The 24539-nt window shown below is 32.0% G+C and overlaps 7 protein-coding genes across 11 annotated transcripts; 2 read left to right on the top strand and 5 right to left on the bottom strand.

Annotated features, from left to right (window-relative positions):
- Nucleotides 1-58: 58 nt before the first annotated feature.
- On the bottom strand, nt 59-1831 carry LOC123272533 (NADH dehydrogenase [ubiquinone] 1 beta subcomplex subunit 8, mitochondrial). The gene is made up of 4 exons (XM_044739395.1): nt 1691-1831; nt 1285-1514; nt 1035-1193; nt 59-179 (listed from the first exon to the last, which is right to left on the bottom strand). The coding sequence occupies exons 1-4, from the start codon at nt 1773-1775 to the stop codon at nt 120-122; spliced, it is 534 nt and encodes a 177-aa protein (XP_044595330.1). The 5' UTR covers nt 1776-1831; the 3' UTR covers nt 59-119.
- A 691-nt stretch (nt 1832-2522) lies between these two features.
- Nucleotides 2523-4952, bottom strand: LOC123272523 (60S ribosomal protein L8). The gene is made up of 5 exons (XM_044739383.1): nt 4826-4952; nt 4397-4544; nt 4055-4196; nt 2934-3247; nt 2523-2756 (listed from the first exon to the last, which is right to left on the bottom strand). The coding sequence occupies exons 2-5, from the start codon at nt 4532-4534 to the stop codon at nt 2577-2579; spliced, it is 774 nt and encodes a 257-aa protein (XP_044595318.1). The 5' UTR covers nt 4535-4544; nt 4826-4952; the 3' UTR covers nt 2523-2576.
- A 202-nt stretch (nt 4953-5154) lies between these two features.
- LOC123272476 (ATP-dependent helicase brm-like) lies at nt 5155-15168 on the top strand. Of its 3 annotated transcripts, none has more exons than XM_044739302.1 (6): nt 5155-5425; nt 5670-5997; nt 8155-8461; nt 8549-13185; nt 13787-13952; nt 14565-15168. In XM_044739302.1, the coding sequence occupies exons 2-6, from the start codon at nt 5710-5712 to the stop codon at nt 14732-14734; spliced, it is 5568 nt and encodes a 1855-aa protein (XP_044595237.1). In that variant the 5' UTR covers nt 5155-5425; nt 5670-5709; the 3' UTR covers nt 14735-15168. The 3 variants fall into 3 exon arrangements, with proteins under 3 accessions (XP_044595237.1, XP_044595236.1, XP_044595238.1); XM_044739301.1 differs by having other exon boundaries at nt 5155-5496; XM_044739303.1 differs by lacking the exon at nt 5155-5425 and adding an exon at nt 5467-5471.
- LOC123272518 (inositol-phosphate phosphatase-like) lies at nt 6036-7948 on the bottom strand. Of its 2 annotated transcripts, none has more exons than XM_044739378.1 (6): nt 7757-7948; nt 7502-7635; nt 7166-7422; nt 6996-7101; nt 6765-6925; nt 6036-6206 (listed from the first exon to the last, which is right to left on the bottom strand). In XM_044739378.1, exons 1-6 carry the CDS (start codon nt 7820-7822, stop codon nt 6088-6090), a joined length of 843 nt encoding a protein of 280 aa, XP_044595313.1. In that variant the 5' UTR covers nt 7823-7948; the 3' UTR covers nt 6036-6087. The 2 variants fall into 2 exon arrangements, with proteins under 2 accessions (XP_044595313.1, XP_044595312.1); XM_044739377.1 differs by lacking the exon at nt 6036-6206 and adding an exon at nt 6423-6596 and having other exon boundaries at nt 7757-7946.
- A 391-nt stretch (nt 15169-15559) lies between the features above and the next one.
- On the top strand, nt 15560-17476 carry LOC123273439 (phospholipase A2-like). Its single transcript, XM_044740838.1, has 5 exons — nt 15560-15610; nt 15895-16024; nt 16570-16729; nt 16802-16954; nt 17119-17476. Exons 1-5 carry the CDS (start codon nt 15560-15562, stop codon nt 17201-17203), a joined length of 579 nt encoding a protein of 192 aa, XP_044596773.1. The 3' UTR covers nt 17204-17476.
- Nucleotides 17402-24536, bottom strand: LOC123272466 (protein SDA1 homolog). 2 transcript variants are annotated; one of them, XM_044739252.1, is made up of 7 exons: nt 24430-24536; nt 24255-24364; nt 23731-23835; nt 20768-20866; nt 19427-20690; nt 18906-19393; nt 17402-17657 (listed from the first exon to the last, which is right to left on the bottom strand). In XM_044739252.1, the coding sequence occupies exons 2-7, from the start codon at nt 24339-24341 to the stop codon at nt 17457-17459; spliced, it is 2244 nt and encodes a 747-aa protein (XP_044595187.1). In that variant the 5' UTR covers nt 24342-24364; nt 24430-24536; the 3' UTR covers nt 17402-17456. The 2 variants fall into 2 exon arrangements, with proteins under 2 accessions (XP_044595187.1, XP_044595186.1); XM_044739251.1 differs by having other exon boundaries at nt 18906-20690.
- Nucleotides 21947-23835, bottom strand: LOC123272469 (origin recognition complex subunit 5). The gene is made up of 2 exons (XM_044739254.1): nt 23731-23835; nt 21947-23403 (listed from the first exon to the last, which is right to left on the bottom strand). The coding sequence occupies exon 2, from the start codon at nt 23303-23305 to the stop codon at nt 21986-21988; it is 1320 nt and encodes a 439-aa protein (XP_044595189.1). The 5' UTR covers nt 23306-23403; nt 23731-23835; the 3' UTR covers nt 21947-21985.
- Nucleotides 24537-24539: the final 3 nt, after the last annotated feature.

Genomic DNA, 24539 nt, shown 5'->3' with positions numbered 1-24539 from the left:
ATTTTTTTTACTATGCATTACATAAAGTAATTGATAAATTTATTTAATTTTCCCGTTATTTGTTTTTGAGTAAATTTTATTATTTTTTTTCTACAAATTATTTATTTAAATTAACTTAATTATTTAGCTGGGTCAAATGTGTAATGAAGTTTGCCAGCTTGCGGGATTTGTTTTTCCAACTGAAAAAAAAAAAATTTATTGTATATTATTAAGACTACAAAAACTTGAAAATTACTGCAATTTAATAAAGTATATGTCAATTTGGAGTAAAGTGAATTTTTTAATGAAACAGAAGATTAGTTTGCTGTCATAATACTGAAGTTAGCCGTCAGCTGATGACATTAAAATTAGCAGTCACTAAACAGTTTTTTAATTTTAGTTAACAAAAAAATTATTTTAAAAAAATTTGTTTTAAAAAATTGCATTTTTTATTTTTTTTAAATTTCTACATGTCAATTTTTTTTTTCTAATTTTTTTTTTGCTATAATTGATTTGTTACAAAATTATTAAATATACGCTAAATTAATTTACATCTTCAGCTGTCAATTTAAAAAATTTTTATAACAAATCAATTAAAATAAAAAAATGCTTCTAAAAATTTTCACTTGTAATTTATATTAACTTTAAAATGTGGAATTTTTTAATTAAATTTTTTTTTAATAATTTAATTGCCATAAAATTATAAAAAAAATTTTAATGACTGTCAATTTCAGTGTAGTTTGCTGTCACTAACTAGGTTTATACATAGCAGATTCTTCTGAGTAAAATCAACAATTAAATACTAAAATATTTAGTCAAAAATCATGACATTTAAATTGACAGACACTTGACAATTTTTTTATTTTTTCGGAATAATAAACTAGGTCTAAAAAATTATTTTAAAAATGTTCATTGATAATTTTTTAGAGTTTCTAAAAATGGAATTTTTTAAATAAATTTTTCTTGTTATAATTAATTAGTAAAAAAAATGTTTGATTATCAGATGTCTCTCAATTTCAATATCATCAAAAATCGATAATAAAAATAATACTTACAACTGGCCTGAAATTAGGATATTGATTCGCAATAAAAAACAACAAAGCATAAACTGCGACAAATCCCCAAAATGTCCATGGACCTTGTCGGTATCCAATGTATGGCTTTTCACCGTAATCTGTTCTGTCTTCGTTGATTAAATTGATTTCAGCATGAATCTGTAGTTAATAAAAGAATTATAAATTGTCAGCTGTTAATTTTAGTATCATTTGAAATTTAAATAATTAGTAAAAATAAAAAAAAAAATACCGGTTCTTCGAAGTTTCTTTTATCGTCAGGACAATCCCAAGGATAGTTAGGATCACGAAGGCTGACTGGTTCATAAGGTAACCGCGGGTAATCTCCAACGGGCCACATACCATCATCTGGGTACAATTTGTATTCAGCTGGATGCAAACCGTATTTTTCAGCAGCTTTTTTATGCTCTTCTTCATTTTTCGGTTTTGGTCCTGGCATGTAATCCCAACTGGTCATCACCTCTGATCAATTAAAATAAAATATATTTATTAATAACAAATAAATTAACATGTAAAAACAACTTATGTAATGACGTAGTTAACCTGTCATTTTGTGGTAAGTGAATTTTGTAATTTATCATACTTAAAAATAAAACTTTGTGATATAAATTTATTAAAAATATAAACAAACTTCTTACTTGTTCTGACGACATTATAAATTACTCGAGTTTGTTTAGTTGTTAATGGAGCAATTAAACTTTTTATTTTCATCAAGGATGCCATGGTTCTTGATGGCTACACCTCTATGATACCGACTGAGTTGTTGATGAAAAACAAAATATATAATGACAATCATCGTGTGTAATTGTTCCGTACTTCAAAGCTTGGCGTAAATATCGAAAATTTAAAAAAAAATGACCTCTTTAGCTTCAATCACAATTTATGAAAATTAAATTAGCCGATATCTAAAAATTTTTAGAATTTTTTTTTATTAAAAAAAAATTTCCCTCGTAAAAAAATTTAAAAACTGTAAGTGCAATTTTTAAAAAATATTTTTTTGTTCTAATTTAATTATTAAAAAAAAAATTAAAAAATTAAAAACGTCGGCTAACTTTAGTATTATTCATAATTTACACAAAATTTTTGACTTAAATAATAAAATAAATTATATAAGAACATAAAATAATACATACATAAACAGATAAAAATCAATTTAGCAGATATTCAATGATTTTAAGAATTTTTGTAACAAATAAATTATAGCAAAAAAAAAAAAATTAGAAAAAAAATGGAAAAGTAGAAATTAAAAAAATTAAAACATGCAATTTTTTAAAAATGATTTTTTAGAACAAATTTGCTTGTTAAAAAAAATTAAAAAACAATTAAGTAGCAGCTAACTTTAATGTCATCATGAACAGGGTTCAATAATTGATTAAAGTATAATTAAATATAATTAAATTATAAAATAAATAATAGGGTAATTCAATACACGCGAGCATTCTCTATTAATTTGAAATAAAAATACATGTGTGATCTTTATATTCTTTATTTATAATGATAAAAACAATTGACTTATTTAACAGTCTAATCGTCTTTCTTGGTATCAGTTTTTCCTCCCCGAATTCTTCCAGTACGACGGGCAGCAATAAGACCAACTTTACGACCAGCACTGGTTCCACGTTTGACTGTGGATGCTTTACCAATGTGTTGATGGTTACCTCCTCCGTGAGGATGCTCAACTGGGTTCATAGCAACACCACGAACCTGAAATGAACGATAAAAATTTTTTAGTAATTTTTCTCGACAAAAGTATTTAATAAAAAATAATTTATAATTTTAAAATCAGTAAAAAGTGTCTACAAAAAATTCAGTTTTCAAATGTCAAAACATCATATCAATTATTATTATTTTGTAATTACTTATGAGAGGTATGACAATTACCTTAGGCCAGCAGTTCCTCTTGACCTTGTACTTGTGGTAAGCACGTCCGGCTTTCAAGATGGGCTTGTCAATACGTCCACCACCAGCAACGATACCAACCATGGCTCGGTTGTTGGATGGGATCACTTTCTTAGCTCCAGATGGAAGCTTAACACGGGTTTTTTTGCTGTCGGGGTTGTGGGCAATGACAGTAGCATAATTACCCGATGCCCGGGCAAGTCGGCCACGGTCTCCGGTCTTCTCCTCCAGATTGCAAACGATGGTACCCTCAGGCATGGTTCCAACGGGCATTACATTTCCAATTTGGAGTGTGGCTGTTAAATTAAAAGCATTTTAATTTGTATTTTATATTATTTTTATTGTATTTTATAAATAAAAATAAAATTAGCAGACATCTGACAATTTTTAGGATTTTTCTTATTAAAAAAATTATTACAAAAAAATAAAAATAAAAGTTGTTGATTTTATAATTTAAAAAAATGTTTGAGATTATGAAAATGCTATTTTACTCTATTACATCTATTGAATTTGTAAAAACTAGACGAATATGCTAATCATAAGAGTAACTATTGGTATTTTCATTTATTTTTGTTTTATATGTCAAATATTTGTATTAACTAAAAATTATTTTTTTGATTTTTAGTTTGCCTGATGAAGCTGAACTAAATCATTGAAATGTTGCAATTCTTATAATTTAATATCTTCATTTATTGTCTAAATTCTCAAGATTAAGTTATTTAAATAAAAATAAAAATTTCAGATGCAGAAAATTTGAAAAACTAAGTGTAATTTTCTTAAAATATTTTTCTAGTTATGATTTAATTAATGATAAAAATTTTTCATTTATTTATCAAAAATTTATCATTTATTAATGAAAATGAAATTAGCAGACATCTGCGAAATTTTAGGATTTTTCTTATTAAAAAAATTATTACAAAAAAATAAAAATTTCAGATGCAGAAAATTTGAAAAATTAAGTGTAATTTTTTTTTAATATTTTAGTTATAATTTACTTAATAATAAAAATTAAAAAAAATTTTTAAACGTCTGCTGATTTCAGTATCATTTTTATAATCTTTGTTTAAAATTTCATTAAAGAACTTGAGATTAAAATTAATTACCTTTTTTCCCACAATATACAAACTGGCCGGTGTACATGCCCTCGGGGGCAATGAACAGTTCTTTCCTGGTCTTGAACTTGTAAGGATCTCTGAAATGAACCCAAGCCAATGGAGCTCCTCTACCAGGGTCGTGGAGGATTTCCTACCAGAATAACAATTCAACATCAATAATCAAATAATAAAACTGTCAAATGAATAGTCAATGTTTATTTAAACAATTGTCACATCAGAAAGAGCCTCTAAATGATCTTCAAAACCTTTCAGAGATAGGATAATAGAAATCATCATAAACAATTGAATTTTAATTTATAAAAGCTATACTTAATTTTAATTTAATAATACCTTCACGACACCCTTGATGTATCCATGCCTTTCGGCAAAATCTAAAGAACGGAGTTTTGGGGCTCCCTTCCTTTTCTTGGTGTGGGATTTGAATACGGATCCCGCTCCTTTTCTTTGAGCACGAATTACACGACCCATTGTTTATTTCCTGAAATAAAAAAATATATCTTTAGTACACTTTTTCTTAGACTAACAAATTGCACAACCATACACAATCTTGACAACGTGAACTAAAGGTAAATAACCTCAAAATATGACTCGAAAGTTTAACGCTAGAATATTGTGAATAAACGCGCTATTTTGTAAAAATATTTATCACAATAAATAGATGGATAATTAATTAAACACATGGACATAATTTCTATATTTATAATAAATAGATCACGTTATGAAAAATAAATTCCGTCCGTAATCTAAAAAATTACATACCAATGAGGTCTCTCCAAAGATTAAAAGGAACTCTGACAGCTTTGTATCAAAGTTTCTGGTAAAGTAGCCAACTGTAATAAAAAGTATTTTTTTTTACTGAAAAGTTATTATTATTGTTGGCAGATGGCGGAACTGATTCGCCAAATTCGCTAGTGATATATACATGACTTATGACTTGTGACAGAAAAAAGTCGACAATTGCAAGCAATTATGGGTACTTTTAAATTTATTTGTGTTTAAATAATTGATTAATAATTCATGAATTAATTTTAAAAGAGAAATAAACAAAAAAAAAGTAGTTGAATTAACAAAAGTGATTTTAAAAATAATTGACAGCTAGAATTGAGTTTAATTGTTTATAAATTAATTGATTATTATTCAAATATGTGTATATAGGTAATTACAGATGGAATATGTTCAATTGTTGTACAGTGAAAATTTGTTTACCGGAAAATAAAAGAAAATTTGAAAATAACCCTCTGAAATAAAACAGATTTAAAAAAAAAAATGATAGGCAACGCTGTTGGGTTGAGAAAGTGAAGCTGCGAGGTCAAATAAAAATTGTTTCGTAGTTTATGACAAGCGTTCTTTAACAAAAAGGTAAATGTCAAAATTGATTATTAAATAAGTGAAATAAATCAAAACGGTGTAACAGTGTAACTATCAAAACGGTGAGTTGAATAATAAAATAGTAAAATAATTACTATTAAAACTATATCATGGGGTTAAACATTTTTTTTTTTCTAAAAAGTCCAGGGCTAGAGAACGAAGACTAGAATTATGTAAATGACTTAGTATTTATAATTAATTGGAAATAAAATTAATGATAGATAATTGATATCAGGAATTCATTGATAATTACACTGGAGACTGATCGTAATAATATGGCAAGTCCATCGCCATCGTCATCTCCCATGCCACCACCGCAAGCTCCGAGTCCAATGGGCCCGCCACAAGCTCCGTCGCCGTCAAACCCACAGGGAAGTCCGATGGGACCTCCGCAACATCATCCTCACAGTCCGACTCAAGGATATCCTGGTGGTCCTCCTCCACCTCCTGGCCCGGGACCTGGACCTGGTGGACCGCCTATGTCGCAACCGCCTCAACCGCCGTCTCAGCAGCAAAATTATCCACCGCATCCGCATCAAATGCCTCCTAACATGGGACCCCAGGTAATTTATCATCAACTATTAGATAACTATTCATCTGATTATTTTTACAGCGATTTTTATTTTTAATTCAAGTATAAATTATATAGAAAATTAGTTTTGATGGAGCTCTACTTGACGGTCAGCATCGTTGATCATTTTTCTAAGATCTTGAACAATTGTTTTATTGAAAGCACCAATAGCTCGTGGATTCATTATATCCACATCGTTCCCTGCATTTTTAGATAATTATTAATTTGATTATTTTTTCAGTTAATTTTATCTCTATCTAGGTATGATTTATAGTTTTACCCATGATACTAAAATTAGCCGACATTCAATAATTTTTTATTTTTTTAATTAATTTAATTAAAACCACACAAATATTTAAAAAAAAATGTACGCATTATTTTTTGAATTTTCTAGGTAATTTATCATCAACTATTAGATAATTATTAAACTGATTATTTTTATTTTTAATTCAAGTATAAATTATATAGAAAATTAGTTTTGATGGAGCTCTACTTGACGGTCAGCATCGTTGATCATTTTCTTTAGATCTTGAGCGATTGTTTTATTACAAGCCCCGATAGCTCGTGGATTCATTATATCCACATCTTTCCCTGGGAAAAAAATTAAAATTAAACAGCGCGATTAATTGATGAGAATGTGTTGATAAGACAATAGCTCCGCTAGTTTACAATTGAGAATTAATTTTTTTTTATCAAGGATTTAATTCTTTGCTTCGCTGAATATTACTTGAGTTTTAGTATCAAGATAAAATTAATTACCAGTCACTCGGTCTACAACAACTCCTCCCGCTTCGGTGATGATCAAAGAAGCTGCTGCAATGTCCCAAGTTGAGATTCCTGGTCCTTCTATCTGATAACCTTCGATGGCTCCCATCGCTATGTAACACAATGTTATCGCTGCGCTGCCGATTGTTCTTATTCTAAAATATATAATTAATTATTTTTATATTTTTTATTTATCAACAAAAAAGTTACTCTAGTCTTTCATACCCTTGAGTTTTAATTGCAAGTGTTTTTATTCTTTCAATCATTTTGTCTCTCAAGCTCTCGACTTTCATAAATTCTGGCTCAATCGCAGTTAGCGCTTTTGAAATATCTAAAATAGGTATTTTTTCAACTATTAATATTTTTACTCTAGAAAATGTTTATGTTAAAATTACCATCCACAGTAGACGTTTTTAATGGACGTCCATTTAAAAAAGAACCTCTTCCTTTTCTCGCAGTAAATAATTGCTCCAGAACTGGATTATAAACAATACCAATTCTCATTTCTTTACAAATTGACAGACCAATTACGACACAGATTTGAGGAAAGTTATGGATGAAATTAGTTGTTCCGTCTATTGGATCAATTATCCATGTTGGATCTTCTGTTAGCTCTGGTAAATCTTTGCCCGTTGATTCTTCACCAATAAATCTAAAAAATAAAATTGCAAATAGAAATATAAATCTCATATAAATTTAATAGAATTACTTATAAAATTTCAGTAAATTACTTATGCTCAGGAAATTGCTGCTTCAATTTCCCAATAATAATATCCTCTATTTTGCGATCATACTCTGTGACAAGATCCCAGTTGCCTAGTTTTTGCGTCACTGTTTTCTTAGCAAAGGTTACGCCTTTCAATACCTTAAAAATAAATTATCTAATATTGTAACTTTTAACAATATTATTAATTTAATAATTAACCTTAAGTATAAACAATAAACAATTATTAATATTTTTGTTATAAGATAAAAAATAAATTTACATGTCCAGCTTCCAGGGCCAATTTCAGAGCAAAGTTGTAGTAAAAGTCTTCATCGTGTTTTGCCATTTTGAATAAAATTATTAAACTTTATAAAATTTATTAAAATCACTAGAATTAAATTGATGTTTAACCAACAACTCAAGGGCAGAGACTGCTTATTGTTTACGTCAAGTTCTAGACAGTATTGCAGGCTGTGAGAGTAAATATTTCTCAAGTCGCAAGTCTAGTAGTGGGGAGTAAAAAAATAATGTTAGATTGTAATATAATAGTTATTCAACTACACACGTGTATTTATATAATTTATAATTTTTCTTTTTATCTTATCTGGAAATTTTTTTTATTTAAATGATGTAATAATTTTTAATTATTGAAATATTAATTGTTATTATGATTTATAGGGTCCTATGGAACCTCCACCTGGGTCTCAGGGTCCTGGAGGACCAATGATGCAAGGACAGATGTCAGGACCACCAAATTCAGGTCATATAGGGCCAAATCAAATGGGTGGTCCGCGTGGGCCATCCCATATGGGTCCTGGACCTAATCAAATGGGACCTGGAGGTTTGAATCAAATGGATTCAGAAGGTGGGCCAGGTCCAATGTTTCCAGGTGGTTCTCGGGCCATGGGACCCGGAGGACCGAACCAGATGGGACCTGGGCCAAATCAAATGGGGCCTGGAGGACCTAATCAGATGGGCCCAGGAGGTAAAGATTTATAATACATAATAATTAATCATTAAAAATTAAGGACTAATAAAAAATAGCAATTGTTGGATTTAAAATAATTTTTAGGCCCAAATCAAATGGGACCGGGAGGACAGATGGGTCCAGGTCACATGGGTCAGCCAGGAGGTCCACCAGGTCCGTTACACATGCAAGGAGGACCTGGAGGGCAGATGGGTCCAGGAGGTCCGAATAATCACATGCCCAGTGGGCCAGGGCATATGTCAGGACCTCCACCTCCAGGACATATGAACTCAGGACCAGGCCACATGGGATCTGGGCCTGGACCGATGCCACCAGGTCCAGGACACATGAACCCATCAATGCCTGGTGGTCCGCCGGGTCCTATGCCTGGTGGTCCATCGATGGGTCCAGGTGGTCCACCCAATATGTGTCCGCCAAATCAAGGTCACGGTGCTAATGGACACTCTCAGATGAATATGAGTGGTCCAGGAAGTCAAATGAATATGAGACCTGGTGGTCCAAGTGTTCTTATGAATATGGGAGGTCCCAATGCTTCTGGACCAGGTCCAGCTGGGCCAATGGGTCCTAATTCTGGACCTGGAAACCAAATGGGACCTGGCGGACCGATGATGCCTGGGTCGGGACCCAATCAGATGCCTCCAGGTGGACCTGCGAGTCAAATGGGACCTGGAGGACCCTCACCGATGAGCGCTAACAATTCTGGAGGCCCAGGTGGACCTGGTGGACCGCCAGGACCTCCAGGAATAGGTCCGATGCCGCCAGGAGCTCAAAATCAATCGCTGGGGCCAATGGGACCTGGAGGACCAGGTAATTCAATGCCTCCGGCTCCTGGTGGTCCACCTGGTGGCTCTGGAACTGGACAAGAAAATCTCAATGCTCTGCAAAAAGCCATCGATTCAATGGAAGAAAAAGGTCTCCAAGAAGACCCTCGGTACTCACAATTACTAGGTCTTCGTGCTCGAGGTCAAAGTGGAATGGGGGACAAGCAAAACTTCAGTTCTCAACAACTCCAACAGCTTCGCGTTCAAATAATGGCTTATCGTTTGCTGGCGCGGAATCAGCCGCTTTCTCAGCAACTAGCTCTGGCAGTTCAAGGAGCAGCTCCACCACCAGGTATGAGCCGACCAATGGATCCATCTCAGGGTCCTGGCACTCCTGCTGGTCCTCCAATTCACGCTGGAATGCCCAGTAACGTTGGACCAACTCCCAATGGACCTCCACGACCTGGGTCTCAGCCGTCACAACAACAGCAGCAACAACAGCAGCAGCAACAACAACAGCAACAGCAACAACAACAACAGCAGCAGCAGCAACAACAGCAACAGCAACAACAACAGCAGCAACAGCAACAACAACAGCATCAACATCAGCATCAGCAACACCAACACCAGCATCAACAACCAGGAAATAAAATTAATAGAGTAACGAGTATTCCAAAACCTGTTGGTATTGATCCTTTACTTATTTTACAAGAGCGAGAGAATCGTGTTGCTGCTCGTATTGCGCTCCGTATAGAACAACTGAGTAATTTGCCTACTAATATGCCTGAGGATTTACGAATTAAAGCTCAAATAGAGTTAAGAATGCTACGTGTACTTCATTTACGACGTCAACTTTGTTCTGAAATATTAGCATCTACTCGTAAGGATACGACTCTTGAAACAGCGGTTAATTTCAAAGCTTACAAACGTACAAAACATCAAGGATTACGTGAAGCTCGTGCTACTGAAAATTTGGAAAAACAGCAGAAACTTGAAGCAGAACGCAAACGCCGTCTGAAGCATCAAGAATTTTTGACATCTGTTTTGCAACACAGCAAAGATTTCAAAGAATTTCATCGTAATAATGTTGCTAAATTGTCACGATTGAACAAAGCAGTGATGAATTATCACGCGAATGCTGAGCGTGAACAAAAGAAGGAGCAAGAGCGTATTGAGAAAGAACGTATGCGTCGTTTGATGGCTGAAGACGAAGAAGGATACCGTAAGCTTATTGATCAGAAAAAAGACAAACGGTTGGCATTCTTGTTGTCGCAAACTGATGAGTATATTAGTAATCTTACTGAAATGGTCAAGCAGCACAAAATGGAGCAGAAACGGAAGCAAGTTGAAGAGCAGAAACGCAAGAAGAAGAAGAAAAAGTTGGAGGATGGTGTTCCGGTTAATGAAGATGGTACTCCGGCTGAGGATACACGGGTTCATGTTATTGAAGTAAGCACTGGACGTACATTGACTGGGGAAGACGCACCGCTGATGAGTCAATTAAATGCTTTTATGGAGTCTCACCCGGGTTGGGAAGTTATTGAATCTGATAGCGAAGACGAAGAGGAAGAAGAAGAAAATGTATCTGAACAAAAAGCTAAAACCGGTGAGTCGGCAGCTGCTTCTGATAAGACTGGTGACTCTGGTAACAATGATACGAAAAAATTAAATAAAGCTAAAGTCGAGGATGATGAATATAAAACTGAAGAGCAGACTTATTACAGTATTGCACATACAGTACATGAAACTGTTACTGAACAAGCCTCTATTATGGTTAATGGTGTACTCAAGGAGTATCAAATAAAAGGTCTCGAGTGGTTGGTTTCATTGTTTAACAATAATCTCAATGGTATTTTAGCTGACGAAATGGGTCTCGGTAAGACAATACAAACTATTGCGCTTGTTACTCATCTTATGGAGAAGAAGAAGGTCAATGGACCGTTTTTAATCATCGTTCCATTGTCAACACTATCTAATTGGGTTCTTGAGTTCGAAAAGTGGGCTCCGAGTGTCGTTGTTGTTTCCTACAAAGGTTCGCCGGCGGGACGACGCGCGATACAATCTCAGATGCGGTCTACCAAGTTCAATGTACTGTTGACCACCTATGAATATGTTATCAAGGACAAAAGCGTGCTGGCTAAGCTACAGTGGAAGTACATGATCATTGATGAAGGTCACAGAATGAAGAATCATCATTGTAAATTAACACAAGTATTAAATACACGTTATATAGCGCCACATCGGTTATTATTGACCGGTACTCCTTTGCAAAACAAATTACCTGAGCTTTGGGCGCTCCTGAACTTTTTGCTACCATCGATTTTTAAATCTGTTAGTACGTTTGAGCAATGGTTCAATGCACCGTTCGCTACTACCGGAGAAAAAGTGGAGTTGAATGAAGAAGAAACAATTCTTATCATTCGTCGTCTTCATAAAGTACTGCGACCTTTCTTGCTGCGACGTTTGAAAAAAGAAGTCGAATCTCAGTTACCTGACAAAGTTGAGTATATTATCAAGTGTGACATGTCTGGTTTGCAGAAAGTATTATACAAGCATATGCAGAGTAAGGGTGTACTGTTGACTGATGGTTCAGAGAAAGGAAAACAAGGAAAAGGCGGTGCGAAAGCACTCATGAATACTATTGTACAATTGCGTAAATTATGTAATCATCCATTTTTGTTCCGAACAATTGAAGAAAAATATTGTGAACATATAGGCGTCCAGGATTCACATACAGTATCAGGTCCAGATTTATATCGAGCATCGGGTAAGTTTGAGTTGTTAGATCGTATATTACCAAAATTAAAGGCAACTAACCATCGAGTATTGCTGTTTTGTCAAATGACTCAGTTGATGACGATAATGGAAGACTATTTAGGCTGGCGTGGTTTTATGTATTTACGTTTAGACGGTACAACTAAAGCCGAAGATCGTGGTGACTTGTTGAAAAAATTCAACGATCCTGGCTCACAATATTTCTTATTCTTACTGTCAACTCGTGCTGGAGGTTTGGGTCTAAATTTACAAGCCGCTGATACTGTAATCATATTCGATTCTGACTGGAATCCTCATCAAGATTTGCAAGCCCAGGATCGTGCTCATCGTATTGGCCAAAAGAATGAAGTAAGAGTACTACGTTTGATAACTGTTAACTCAGTTGAAGAGAGAATATTGGCTGCTGCGCGTTACAAGTTGAATATGGATGAAAAAGTTATTCAGGCTGGTATGTTTGACCAGAAATCAACAGGAAGTGAAAGACAGCAATTCTTGCAAAGTATATTGCATCAAGATGACGCTGATGACGAAGAAGAGAACGAAGTAGCTGATGATGAAACTGTTAATCCCATGATCGCTAGATCTGAAGGTGAAATTGAGATCTTTGCAAAGCTAGATCTTGAAAGACGACGTGAAGAAGCTAAATTAGGTCCTAATCGAAAACCTCGATTACTGGAAGAAAATGAGTTACCTGACTGGTTGATTAGAAACGACGAAGAAGTCGAACGCTTGACTTATGAAGAAGATGATGAACGATATCTGGGACGTGGTTCTCGACAGCGTAAAGAAATCGACTACACTGACAATAATTTAATCGGAAAAGAGTGGTTGAAAGCCATCGACGATGACGGCGTTGAGTATGATGACGAGGAGGAAGACGATAGGAAGAAGAAAAAAACACGAAAGCGTCGCAAGAGAGGAGAAGAAGATGAAGAACCAACTCCAAAAAAACGCCGAGGTGGTAGTAGCGGTAATGGTGCTGGTCCGTCTGTTGATTCGAAATTACGTAGGGCTATGAAGAAATTACTGATGGTTGTTGTTAATTATACCGACAGCACTGATGGTAGACTGCTTAGTGAGCCTTTTATGACATTACCTTCTCGACGGGAATTGCCTGACTACTATGATGTTATTAAAAAGCCACTGACGATTAATAAGTTGTTAAAGAATATCGATGAAAGCAAGGTGAGTGGCTTTTCTTCTTAATATTTACTAGCAACCTTGCAGTCACTATGTGACTGCCGGGACTTGTGAACTATACATAAATAAAATTTTGCTTTATTAAATAATGAATTTTGTTAAATTGTACTGTACTTTTGTAACTATTGACGTTTTTAAAGATATAAGCTCATCCCGATGTTATACTCATCAAGAGCTTTCATTTGAGTACCCACTTGCATTTTTGATATATTTTTCATATATACATATATACTTATATATAAATATATGGAAAATTGATGTGGGTACTCAAATGAAAGGTCTCGATGAGTGTAATGTCAGGATGAGCTTATATCTTTAACAATGTCAATATTTCACAAGATAAAAGGTCATTTGTTGATTATGTATCTAGAGATAGAGCATTTTCGAATGCAGCATTTTCTAAATGAAACCTTGAAAAGGCACAAATTCAAATCAAGACCTTTGCAATGACACTAAATTTAACTAAAAAAAACCGATGTTATCATATGATTATTCTAAATACAAAATTTTTCTCATTCTCTTAATAATATAGATGATTGTATATTCATTTAGATGATCAATATTTTTTTTATTGGTAAATTTTCAGTATTCAAGTGTTGATGAACTGGAGAAAGATTTTATGCAACTGTGTAAAAATGCTCAAATTTACAACGAAGAAGCCTCACCAATTCACGAAGATTCGATTGTTTTAGGATCTGTTTTTACAAATGCGAGACAGAGACTCGAAGCTGAGGGTTCTATGTCTGACGATGGTTTGTATTTTTTATATTCAATTTTATTTTATTTATTTATTTATTTATTCAATTTGATCGACTCTAGAACAAGTGTTCCCTAAGGGCCGTTGAGTACAAAAATTACATTTTTATAGAGAATTACAATAATAGAAATATATAAAACATATTACTTATTATCTATAAAGTTAACAATGCCAAAGTAGTTTAATATCGTAGGATAGATAACTATGTTAAAAGATAAAAGACAAAGTTTTTGCTGCAGGCTACCTGACATATTTATGTAAGTAACACAACAGTATATTTGTTGAAATTAAAGTGAGTAATATGAATCAGATTCGAGACATTTTTAAAACATTTATGAAACTCGTCCACTTGAGGCGCCAAAGATTAAGCATTGTTGAGCATCGAGTTGACAAATTTCTGGTTTATTAAACACTTTCCGTAAGCCTGCTGTCGCCGATTGTTGCAAAGATTCAATATTTAGCCGTTATGCAGATAAACCTTGGATTCTATCGAGATCCGTCGATGGATAAACTTTAATCAGATCTGAACCATCTGTTACTCGCAAACAAACACAGGAATTTTAATATTAGATGCATCAGGATGTTTAAAAAATTTTTTTTATTACAGGAAATAACTCGTCTCCAGGCGAGTGCGATGATGGATCTGACGGCGACTCTAGCGTACGGATGAAGATCAAATTGAAGAGTCGGAAAAGTGAGAGCAGATCGGGTAGCAGGCGTAAAAGAATAACGAAGAAGTATATTTCTGATGACGATGACGATGCTGATGATAATTAATTTAAGACACTTTTTTTTAAATATAAAGTCTAATAATTCATCGTTATTATTATTATTATTATTATTATTATTATTATAATCATAACTACGACTCAGTCAGCAATGAAAAATTTATAATAGAAAAATTACTTCCTTACAATTAGCATCAGCATTTTTAAAAAAATTATTTTTATGTTTATAACAAAATAAGCAGCAATTTGCAGGTCTGATAATTTATCTTCCATTTAATGAATAGTGTTAGAAATTTTAACTATATTCAATAATAACGCATAAACGACAGTCGGATCTCACAAGATTAAATTTATATAAAAATTTATAGGACATTAATTGAATTGTGATTGAATAGAACTGTACTCAGTTTTTGTTATCAATTTATACGTGTCATACATGACATTGCTTATTGGCTACTTTGGTTGAATTTTTAAAATATCTTACCAATTATTAATTAACTTAATTTTTATATTGATAATTAACTATATTGTATATTAATTTTATGATTATTTTATTTGTCAAATTTTATTTTAAAAACTGACTAATTATTTTATATCTTAAGATTATTTCTTAAAAAATATAATTTTTAATACTTCAATTTATGTACTAATATATTTTTTATTAATGATTACGCATTATTGACAATAGTAAAAAAAATTAATTATTTAATTAATAAAACTACGTGAGCTTGGCAAAAAGAAAATTTGTTTCAAAAAATTTTTTTTTTATTACAATTAATTCCTTTTGTAAGCCGGTCGTCTAAGGTTGATGTTTTTTTTATTAATAAGTTGTTAAAAATTCAATATTTCATAAATGTACTAACTAGCGAATAACATGCTCTCAATACTTCCAAAAAGTAAATTAAATGTCAACGTCAACATTAATGTATCGTTAAAAAATAGTAAAAAAAAAAAATAATTTATCGAACTATTAAAAATATAATACTTTTATTGACATAAGAAAGAAGTTATATTCTTATAAATACTTGAAATTAAAGAAAATTAGTTCAGTCATTAGTTTTACTTCGTGGGAATTCCTTGTTGTAATCAAGAGTTGATTATCGTTATCTTCTTGTTCGGAATTCGGTTTATTAAAAAGAATGGCAAGTTTTAATTAATAAAAAAAATTTTTTTTTTTATTAATACTTAATTTTTAAATCTTTTTTATAGATTTTCAATCTAGAAATTTTAGCTCTAATATTGGCAATTGCATTTCAAGAATTCACTGTTACTAAAAGTTCTAGTTTTCTAACAAAAATACGTTCGATAATTAGATCACCATTTCAACCGATTTTTCCTGGTAAAAAAAAAAAAATGATAAAATTAATGATACAAAAACTAGCAGATGTTTAACAATTGGAATTTTTATGACAAATAAATCGGCTGCCCAATTTCAAATACAGTAGTTGACAATTTTACGATTTTTAAAAAATTTTCTTGTTAAAAAAAAGTTTGAGCGCTAAATTGAAAAAAAAATTTGATTTCCCAAGCGGCACACTGGCAACTTAATAACATCAAAAAGTTATCTAAAAAAAGCTAGATGCCAACAATCTCCACTTTCAAAAAGTTGACAAATTTTCTACCGAAATGTATCCCTAATGTCCTTACAAGAAGTTATCTCAAAAAGTAACAAATCGATAACATATTAGTGTTTTAAAATTGGGCAGTCGAAATCATTATAAAAAAATTCACACTTTTAATTATTTTTAAATTTCTACAAGTGGAGCTTTTTTATTATAATTTGTAATAAAAATCTAAAAAATTATTAGAAGTCTGTTAAATTCAGTATATTTAAATGACAAGTAATTATACTAAGTATTAATAAATAAATCGCTTGTTAAAAAGGAACATTGTGGTGTGGCGCTGGTTCTCTTGCCGAGAGTGATGATGATTTGGGTCTATTTCAATATACTGACGCTTGCTGCCGAGAACACGACAAATGTCCTTTAAATCTTGCTTCCGGTGAATCAATATCAAATATCCGCAACATTGCATCAGTCACTCTGTATGTTTTTTCTCTAGAAAAAAATTCTTTCAATCATTATAATTAAATTAATAAATTGATCTTAAACAACAGCTCACATTGCGACTGCGAGGAAAGATTTTATAATTGTTTAAAAAGCGTGTCAAGTTTGATATCATATAAAATAGGCAAGAAGTATTTCAATTTTCTAGCGATGCCCTGCTTTACATATGACTATCCTGTCATAAGATGCGTCCAATATGAAGGGTAATTAAAATTATCATTTATCTAAATTACAAATAACTTAAATATTGAATAATATAAATAATTATTTTTTCCAACTACCTGCGATTTTTTCATATTTTTTTATGTATTTGGATGCGATAAAAAATGGAAATATAAATAATTAATTATCTATTTATAACCCATAGCTTTCTGATAGAAAAATGTATCGAGTATGAAGTTGATTTTTCGGCACCTCAAACGTGGCAGTGGAGAGAAAGTAGAAGATATTGAATGAAGCTTCCAGAATTGCATGCCTCGAGCTTTTAATTTTCCATTAACCCAATTAGAAAGAGGTTTAGGTGTCACGAACGTCAGGTTATCAATAACTAATTAAACTTCAACTAATAATAGTCTTCTTACTCAACAGATATTATAAATACTTTCAACTTAAAAACTGTACATATCAATCAACAATTAAAAAACTCATTATAGTCTATAAATATCTTCATTTATTTGTTATATATCTTTACATAAAAATATATACTTATTTCATTTTCTTCTGATGAATCAAGTGGTTCCTCAACGCCGCTTGCTTGTCTTTGAAGGACCGCTTAACTTTACCTCTCACCTTGTGCTTGATCATCTGGAAAGCCTTTGTCTTCTTTTTCTCGCGATTCGTCTTACTACAAAGCGGATTTTGACGACCGTCTTTGTACCCGAATTTCTCTCTGTCCGATCTTCCTTCCTGTTTAACAAATAAAAATTTAATAAAACACTTGTACTTATACAGAAAAAAAAATTGAATCAAGAAAATAATTCTAAAGAAATTCAGCTTCTTGATTTGTGTATAAAAATTCTTAAACTGAGAAATTTTACTTGATTGAAGAATTTTTCGTCTTGCACGGAAAGAACAAAATTATACTAGATAACATTCCAGATTATACTCAGTGACATCTGTAGTGAAAAAAAATTTCAAATAGTAGCTAGTATAATTCCCAAATTGTAAACAGCACTTCACCTGCAGGCGCTAAAAAAAATCGCGGAGATATCACTGGGTATAATCCAACATTATACTGAGTATAATCCAAATTCTACAAGATACAATCTCGGATTATATCCAGTGGAATCTTATGGGGTGTAATCTGAGATTTTACTGGGGGAAATGGGAAATTACAATGAGTATAATCTAGATATCTGGAATGTTATCCAGTGTAATCTTGTTCTTTCCGTGTGATTCAAGACAATGAAGCTCTTGAGCTCAAAAGTCTGATAGAAGTTTCATAGAACACTATTTTTTGAATTTTCAAACCGCAATAACTTTTGAATGAATGAACCGATTTTTACGAGGTTGGCAGCATTCTACGCAGTTTTTAAGCCTCATAAAGAATTTCTGAGTTTCAATTGGTCAAACTAAAAATTTCGGAGTAACTCCGAAAAAACACTCTTTCCGTTTTTTTTTTCGTTCACGATATCTCTCGAACGAATCAACCGATTTTGACCGGATTGGCGGCGATCGACGTGGTTTTTCAAGGTTGAGAGCTGATTAGTTTTTGGAATCGATCGGTAGAGTCGTTTAAAAGTTATTCCAAAAAAACCACTTTTGAAAACATTTTTTTTCCTACTTTTTTATAGATTTCTCCGAATTTCTCAAAATCTATCGGTCCGAATCGGTTCAAATTTTCAGAAAATCTAAGTTTGGCGAAGCCTTTTCGAACGGCACCAACCGCGATGAAATCGATTCAACCGTTCAAAAGTTATAAGAGGTTTACACACACACACACACACACACACACACACACACACACACACACACACACACACACACACACACACAGACATAGTGACACCCTCGCGGGAATAGTCAGGAAAGCTTCCTAGGACCTCAAAACGTCGAGATCAGATGAAAACTCGATTTTCGAAAAACGGGGTAAAACCAATAACTTCCCGATTTTTGAAAATTTTCAATTTTCTTAGCGGGAAGTTAAAAACATACCTTAATACTATCAATCCTAGCTTGTTTATCATGCTTCCGTTTCTTGTAAATATTTTCAATATCCCCAAGCTTAACTAATTCACCCTTAGGCTCTTCTACTAAAGGTCTCTTAGTTCCCCGTTTGGCAGAAGTCACTTGCTGCTTGATCAAAGCTGCATCAATCCTTTTAAAATCTTCATCAGTCAATATTTTTTCAAGAGAAATCTGCGCAGCTTTTTCTTTCTTTTCCGCTGTAAATTCTTCTTTTTTAGCTTTCTTCATTCTAGCAAGTCTTTCTTGTTTGTCTCTTTTTCTATCTAGTTTCGTTCTTTTTTTAGGTTTTTCCATTTTTCTTCTTTTAGGCCCACTTTCTTTGTTAGTAGTTAAAGATTTTTCTTCAGTATTATTCTTTACTGATTTTTTTTCATTACTTTCTTCATCTTCATTACCTTCACTATCATCTTCTTCCTCATCATCATCATCATCATCATCATCATCATCATCATCATCTTCCTCACTTTCATCATCATCATCATCATCACCAACATCAGCTTCATCTTCATCATGACTAACATCCACCCACTCTCCCTCACTATCATCATCATCATCATCATCATCGCTGTCATCACTGTGCTCTTTAGCCGGCTTCAAAAGAACTTCAGCACCGGGAACAAAATCTTTAGCATCAACCTGCCCATACTGAAGAGGTTCCAAAGCAACAGTAGCTTCCGTAGGCTTTCCACGATCCCTTTTGTGCAGCAACTCGGGCATCGTTACCCTAAACAGTGAAATGAGCGACCTCGCAGCCATCATGACACTCTTCATCCTGTGATTTTTGTACATCGCCAAATCTTGGAGCATGTCTTCACTCATCACAAGAGGACACCGAGAGCAGATCTCGCGAACTGCGTTCAATCCAATAGCAATAACGTCGCTAGAATTTGAATCATTCACAAAAAAGTGTATCACTTTTTTTACAGCAGGCTCCATTACATCCGGTGGTACCAACTCATGTGAAGCTTGAGCAAGACACTGGAGTAACTTTGTGACCTCTCGTTGATGAGGTTGCAAGAAGTTCGCCAAATACGGGTAAAAATTAAGCAAAAACAGCTTGTGAAGACCTATCATTCGGGAAATCACCTCTACAGTCATCAATTTTACTTCAAATCGATCATTATTTTTTTTCAGACGCACAAAAAGCTTCTCCGCGAAACCTTGCGGGTCATGGATCAAATGCAGCGCTGAGAAATTAAATTGTGGCGCTTTAGATTTCTTATTCTTCGCTTTTGCAAACAATTGCTTGGCTTTCTTTAGCTGCTTCTCACGTTTCTTAGTTTTCTTATTGACCTTATTGGCCATTATAACTCCTTTCAAGTCCGGTGTATCATCTTCACTGTCACTGCTGTTCTCTTCTTTCCCATCTGGGTCAGATCCCAAGAAGAACTTCAAGCAAGTCACCATTACTTTAGTTATTTTTGAGAAACATCCTGTTACTAAAACATTTACTGTTTTAGCGTCATTCCAAATATTCTTCTTGTACAGCTCGATCATTATGTCTGCAGACATTTTAGCTGCACGCGCATTTGAATCTTTTAATGCATTGAACATGAAGTTCTGCAAAACAGTGTTTACTTTTGAGTTTTTGTGCTTGCTGTTCAGGTTTTTTATGTCTGATATTATGTGATTTTGGAGAAATTCTCTGAGATTTTTGTCTTCGCATCTTAGCAACTCGAAGAACAAACTCAGTAGTGCTGTAGGCGTTAGTAAATTTTTGTTTCTTAGGAGTATTAACGCCTTGCATAATGTCTAGAAGATAAAAAAATTTTTTAGTATTTTAATTTTGATAAAAAATAATAATTATAATAATATATAATTCAATTTACCATACGAATATCAGGATCAAGTATTGTAGCATGAGTTTTGAGGATATCTACTAATTCTTGTGGATATGAAACCAATTCAGCTGTGTAACAATGAGACACCTAAATAAAATAATTACCTTTAATTAAATATAATTTTATACCTATTGAATAATTTTATAATATTAAAAAATAAATTTTTTTGAAGAATATTCTTAATAAAAATTTACATATTTTAAATTAAGAAATTACTTTGTATCTTGTGAACTACTGACATTTTTCAAGATATTAGCTCATCCCGATGTTACACTCATCAAGAGCTTTCATTTGAGTACCCACATCAATTTTTTCATATATTTATATATATTATATATATGTAAATATGTATATATGAAAAATATATGAAAATGCATGTGGGTACTCAAATGAAAGCTCTTGACGAGTGTAACATCAGGATGAGCTTATATTTTTAAAAATATCAATAATTAAGAAATGACCTTGTATCTTGTGAAATATTAACGTTTTTAAAGATATAAGCTCACTCCGACATTACACTCATCGAGACCTTTCATTTGAGTATCCACATCAATTTTTTCATATATATATATATATATTATATTAGGGTGGCCCAAAAAAATCGACTATTTTTTTTTTTTAAGTCTCGAGTGAAAAAATGTTAGTTTTTGATGTTTTAAGAGCCCTCTCCAAAAGACAGCTTAAAAAAAAATTTTGAAGAAGTCACTCCAAATTTTTTAAAATTTCAAAAATCGTCAAAAATCGAATTTTTTTTTTCTTTTAACTTTTTTTCTCGTTACAGTATAATTTTATAGACTAAAAAAAAAAGGGATCTTAAAACATCAAAAACTAACATTTTTTCACTCGAGACTTAAAAAAAAAAAAATAGTCGTTTTTTTTGGGCCACCCTAATATATATATATATATATATATATATATATTAAAAATATATCGAAATTCATGTGGGTACTCAAATAAAAGCTCTTAGTAAGTGTAACATCGGGATGAGCTTATATCTGTAAAACGTCAATAGTTAAAAAAGTACAGTGCAATTTAACAAAATTCATTATTTAATAAAGCAAAATTTTATTTATTTATAATTCACAAGTCACGGCAGTCACATAGTTGCTAGTTATACTTATTTTTTTATCAAAACTAATAATAAAAATAATAAACTTAATTTGATACAAAATGTTTATTAAAAAAAAAATTATAAATAAAAATAAATTAATGAATGAAATCACACAAATAATTTCTAATATTAAACCCAACTTTCTTCGAAATAACAGTCACAAAATCAAGATTAACGCAACATTTAAATTTCGATTCATCTAAATTATTATCTCCTACAGTAGCTAATAAGCCTAACTGACACATAGTCGGTATTTGAGCGAGTAAATTAGCATTAATATCTATTTTTTCCTCAGAAATAGCGCAAAAAATAGCAAGCATCCGATCAAGAGGAAAAGTTCTCGGGCCAGTGTGAGTGAACATAGCAATGCGTTTTTTTTTATTAATAGTAGGACGTTTCTTTTTCTTATCACTAGCTTTAACAAACAAACGCTTATCCTCCTTAGGAGGATTATAAGAAGCCAAGTAAGCGGCGATAAGCATGAATTTTGCGTAGAACGGCAGCTCAAAACTCAAAGCTAGCTTAGTAGTCGACTCTATTTCTTGCGAGAGTTGAGTACGTTCAGTAAAATCGTCCGTAGATACACGGAGATAAATAACTTCTAAGTTAGCTTTGAGTGTGCTCGAGATATTACGCCAGAGAGTTGTTACGTCGTTTTCTTTACACTGGCCTAGAGTTATCGGCTCGACGTATTTATTAAAATTAAGCATTGACATATACCGAAGCTCATTAATGTCACGACAGAAACGGAAAAATACAGACAAGAATAAGTTTATGTAATTTTTGTAAAATGTCTCGCTTCTGAAGTCGTCTGGTCGGTAAAGATACAAAATTTCAGCGACCTCCTCGAATGTATATTGAGGAAAAAATATTTTTATAGGTTCAGGAATTCCTGTTTTTATAAAATACTTATCCCAAACAATGTCACTAATTAATATTGTAAGGATATTTAATTTTGTAAGCTCTTTAAGTCGCAAAAATGCCGGCAATAAATTTAAATCCATCTCACGCAAGCGCTCGCTTTTATCTAATACTATAACAATTGGACTATTGACGTTACTATCGGACTGGATTGACTGAAGATGATCAATAAAATTCATCAGATTGTCACACTTGAGATTATTTTTAAAATCATCTAGTGATTTTTTATCGCCATAATTTTTTATGTCATTCAAAATGTACTCGAACAAACTTTTGCTACTAGGGTGCTCGAGGCAATTTATCACAGAGTGTCTGTAAGCGAGATGCTTGAGCAGACTCTCTACGAGCAGAGACTTTCCTGTTGACAAGTGACCGTATATAAACAAACTTTGAGGCATCGGTTGATCGCCTTCGCCAATCAGCGAGTATAACGAACTTATTATTTTGTCTCGGCAGAGAATCCTGTCACGCATGTACTTTAGACACTGCTCCATTTTTTTAACTTATAATTACGATGATTAAATTAGTTTTTTTTATTATTATTAATAGTGTGTTATTATCAGTAGTTTTCCTTTATTACGTGTTTTTATACCTGAAAGAGAAACGAAAATATTTCTCATATATTTTTGTTTTTTTTTTTTTTCATAATCAAGTCTACTGGCTTTAGTTTTGTAAATATTAATACTGAAGTTATCGGACAGCTGTCAATTTTTGAAATTATTTTAACAAAAAAAATTTTAATAGTAAAAATGCTTATAAAAATTATCACTGATAATTTTGCTTAATTTCTACAGCTGGATTTTTTTTTATAATAATTGAATTGATATAAAATAATTAAAAAATTTATAATGTCTGTAAACTTCAGTGTTGTAAATATTATTTAGATTATTGGATAAATAAATATTGAAGTTTTTTTTACCTGGGCTAAAAACATAAGCAATTCATCGAGACTTTTGTTGAATTCATTTGGAGTCAGGCGGAATACTTCTAATGTAGATTTGTAATGGCTGTATTGTTGTAGGAACTGAAATAAAAATTTATTAATGAAAATTAATTTAGCAGAAATTTTACAATTTTTTTAATAAATAAATTATGTCAACGAAAATGAGAAAAAAAATTGACATTAAGAAAATTAAAAAATCCAATTTTTTAGAAATTATTTTTTGGAGCAAATTTATTTATTAAAAAAAATCAAAAAATTTTCAAGCAATTTTTAACTTTAATCTCATAATTTATTATTGTTTTTATTATTATACATAAAATTTTTTTAATTGCTTTAAAAGAAAAATTAAATATTTGTATAAACATATTGTAAAATATTAAAAATTTTCTGATCTGTTAATTTAATAATCATTTTAAAAATAAAAAAAAAAAAAACAATTCTTGTTTTAAATAAAAACTAATTGTTAATATTTGTAATTGTTAAAAATAATAATAAATTACCTCTTCTTTATAAGACTCTGAATCACGTTTTATCAAGTTTTGGAGTTGGGGTAAATTATGAGCCAATTGATTATTATGTCGAACCATTTTATACTTGACAAATTTTCAAACTAAAATAAATAAGTTATATTAATAAATAAATCAAAATTTAATGTTTTTTAATTATTATTCTTACCATTAATATGATAAACTTAACCTCTCAATTAGAAAAGAAACACGCGCTGATTTGCGCGTGTTGTAAATGAATTTGGCGGAATTATTTTATGATGGCGTCGCGCTGTCGCT

This window comes from Cotesia glomerata, linkage group LG10 (assembly GCF_020080835.1).
Source record: "Cotesia glomerata isolate CgM1 linkage group LG10, MPM_Cglom_v2.3, whole genome shotgun sequence".
Lineage (NCBI taxonomy): Eukaryota > Metazoa > Arthropoda > Insecta > Hymenoptera > Braconidae > Cotesia > Cotesia glomerata.
Note: the sequence above shows the minus strand (reverse complement) of the source record. Positions and strands in the feature narration are given on the sequence as shown.

What these genes read in the sequence shown, in the direction of transcription:
- LOC123272533 (XM_044739395.1), bottom strand. Translation starts at nt 1,775, where the DNA reads ATGGCATCCTTGATGAAAATAAAAAGTTTAATTGCTCCATTAACAACT. An exon ending in TTATAATGTCGTCAGAACAA is followed by an intron (nt 1,515 to 1,690) that starts GTAAGAAGTTTG and finishes TTAATTGATCAG; the next exon opens with AGGTGATGACCAGTTGGGAT. An exon ending in ATCCTAATTTCAGGCCAGTT is followed by an intron (nt 180 to 1,034) that starts GTAAGTATTATT and finishes TTTTTTTTTCAG; the next exon opens with TTGGAAAAACAAATCCCGCA.
- LOC123272523 (XM_044739383.1), bottom strand. Translation starts at nt 4,534, where the DNA reads ATGGGTCGTGTAATTCGTGCTCAAAGAAAAGGAGCGGGATCCGTATTC. An exon ending in ACATCAAGGGTGTCGTGAAG is followed by an intron (nt 4,197 to 4,396) that starts GTATTATTAAAT and finishes TTATTCTGGTAG; the next exon opens with GAAATCCTCCACGACCCTGG. An exon ending in TGTATATTGTGGGAAAAAAG is followed by an intron (nt 3,248 to 4,054) that starts GTAATTAATTTT and finishes TTAATTTAACAG; the next exon opens with CCACACTCCAAATTGGAAAT.
- LOC123272476 (XM_044739302.1), top strand. Translation starts at nt 5,710, where the DNA reads ATGGCAAGTCCATCGCCATCGTCATCTCCCATGCCACCACCGCAAGCT. An exon ending in CTCCTAACATGGGACCCCAG is followed by an intron (nt 5,998 to 8,154) that starts GTAATTTATCAT and finishes TATGATTTATAG; the next exon opens with GGTCCTATGGAACCTCCACC. An exon ending in AGAATATCGATGAAAGCAAG is followed by an intron (nt 13,186 to 13,786) that starts GTGAGTGGCTTT and finishes GTAAATTTTCAG; the next exon opens with TATTCAAGTGTTGATGAACT.
- LOC123272518 (XM_044739378.1), bottom strand. Translation starts at nt 7,822, where the DNA reads ATGGCAAAACACGATGAAGACTTTTACTACAACTTTGCTCTGAAATTG. An exon ending in TGGCCCTGGAAGCTGGACAT is followed by an intron (nt 7,636 to 7,756) that starts GTAAATTTATTT and finishes TTTATTTTTAAG; the next exon opens with GTATTGAAAGGCGTAACCTT. An exon ending in CTTGCAATTAAAACTCAAGG is followed by an intron (nt 6,926 to 6,995) that starts GTATGAAAGACT and finishes TATATATTTTAG; the next exon opens with AATAAGAACAATCGGCAGCG.
- LOC123273439 (XM_044740838.1), top strand. Translation starts at nt 15,560, where the DNA reads ATGCTCTCAATACTTCCAAAAAGTAAATTAAATGTCAACGTCAACATT. An exon ending in ATTTCAACCGATTTTTCCTG is followed by an intron (nt 16,025 to 16,569) that starts GTAAAAAAAAAA and finishes CTTGTTAAAAAG; the next exon opens with GAACATTGTGGTGTGGCGCT. An exon ending in AACATTGCATCAGTCACTCT is followed by an intron (nt 16,730 to 16,801) that starts GTATGTTTTTTC and finishes CTTAAACAACAG; the next exon opens with CTCACATTGCGACTGCGAGG.
- LOC123272469 (XM_044739254.1), bottom strand. Translation starts at nt 23,305, where the DNA reads ATGGAGCAGTGTCTAAAGTACATGCGTGACAGGATTCTCTGCCGAGAC.
- LOC123272466 (XM_044739251.1), bottom strand. Translation starts at nt 24,341, where the DNA reads ATGGTTCGACATAATAATCAATTGGCTCATAATTTACCCCAACTCCAA. An exon ending in TTGATCCTGATATTCGTATG is followed by an intron (nt 20,691 to 20,767) that starts GTAAATTGAATT and finishes TTTATCTTCTAG; the next exon opens with ACATTATGCAAGGCGTTAAT. An exon ending in CTAGGATTGATAGTATTAAG is followed by an intron (nt 17,658 to 18,905) that starts GTATGTTTTTAA and finishes TTTGTTAAACAG; the next exon opens with GAAGGAAGATCGGACAGAGA.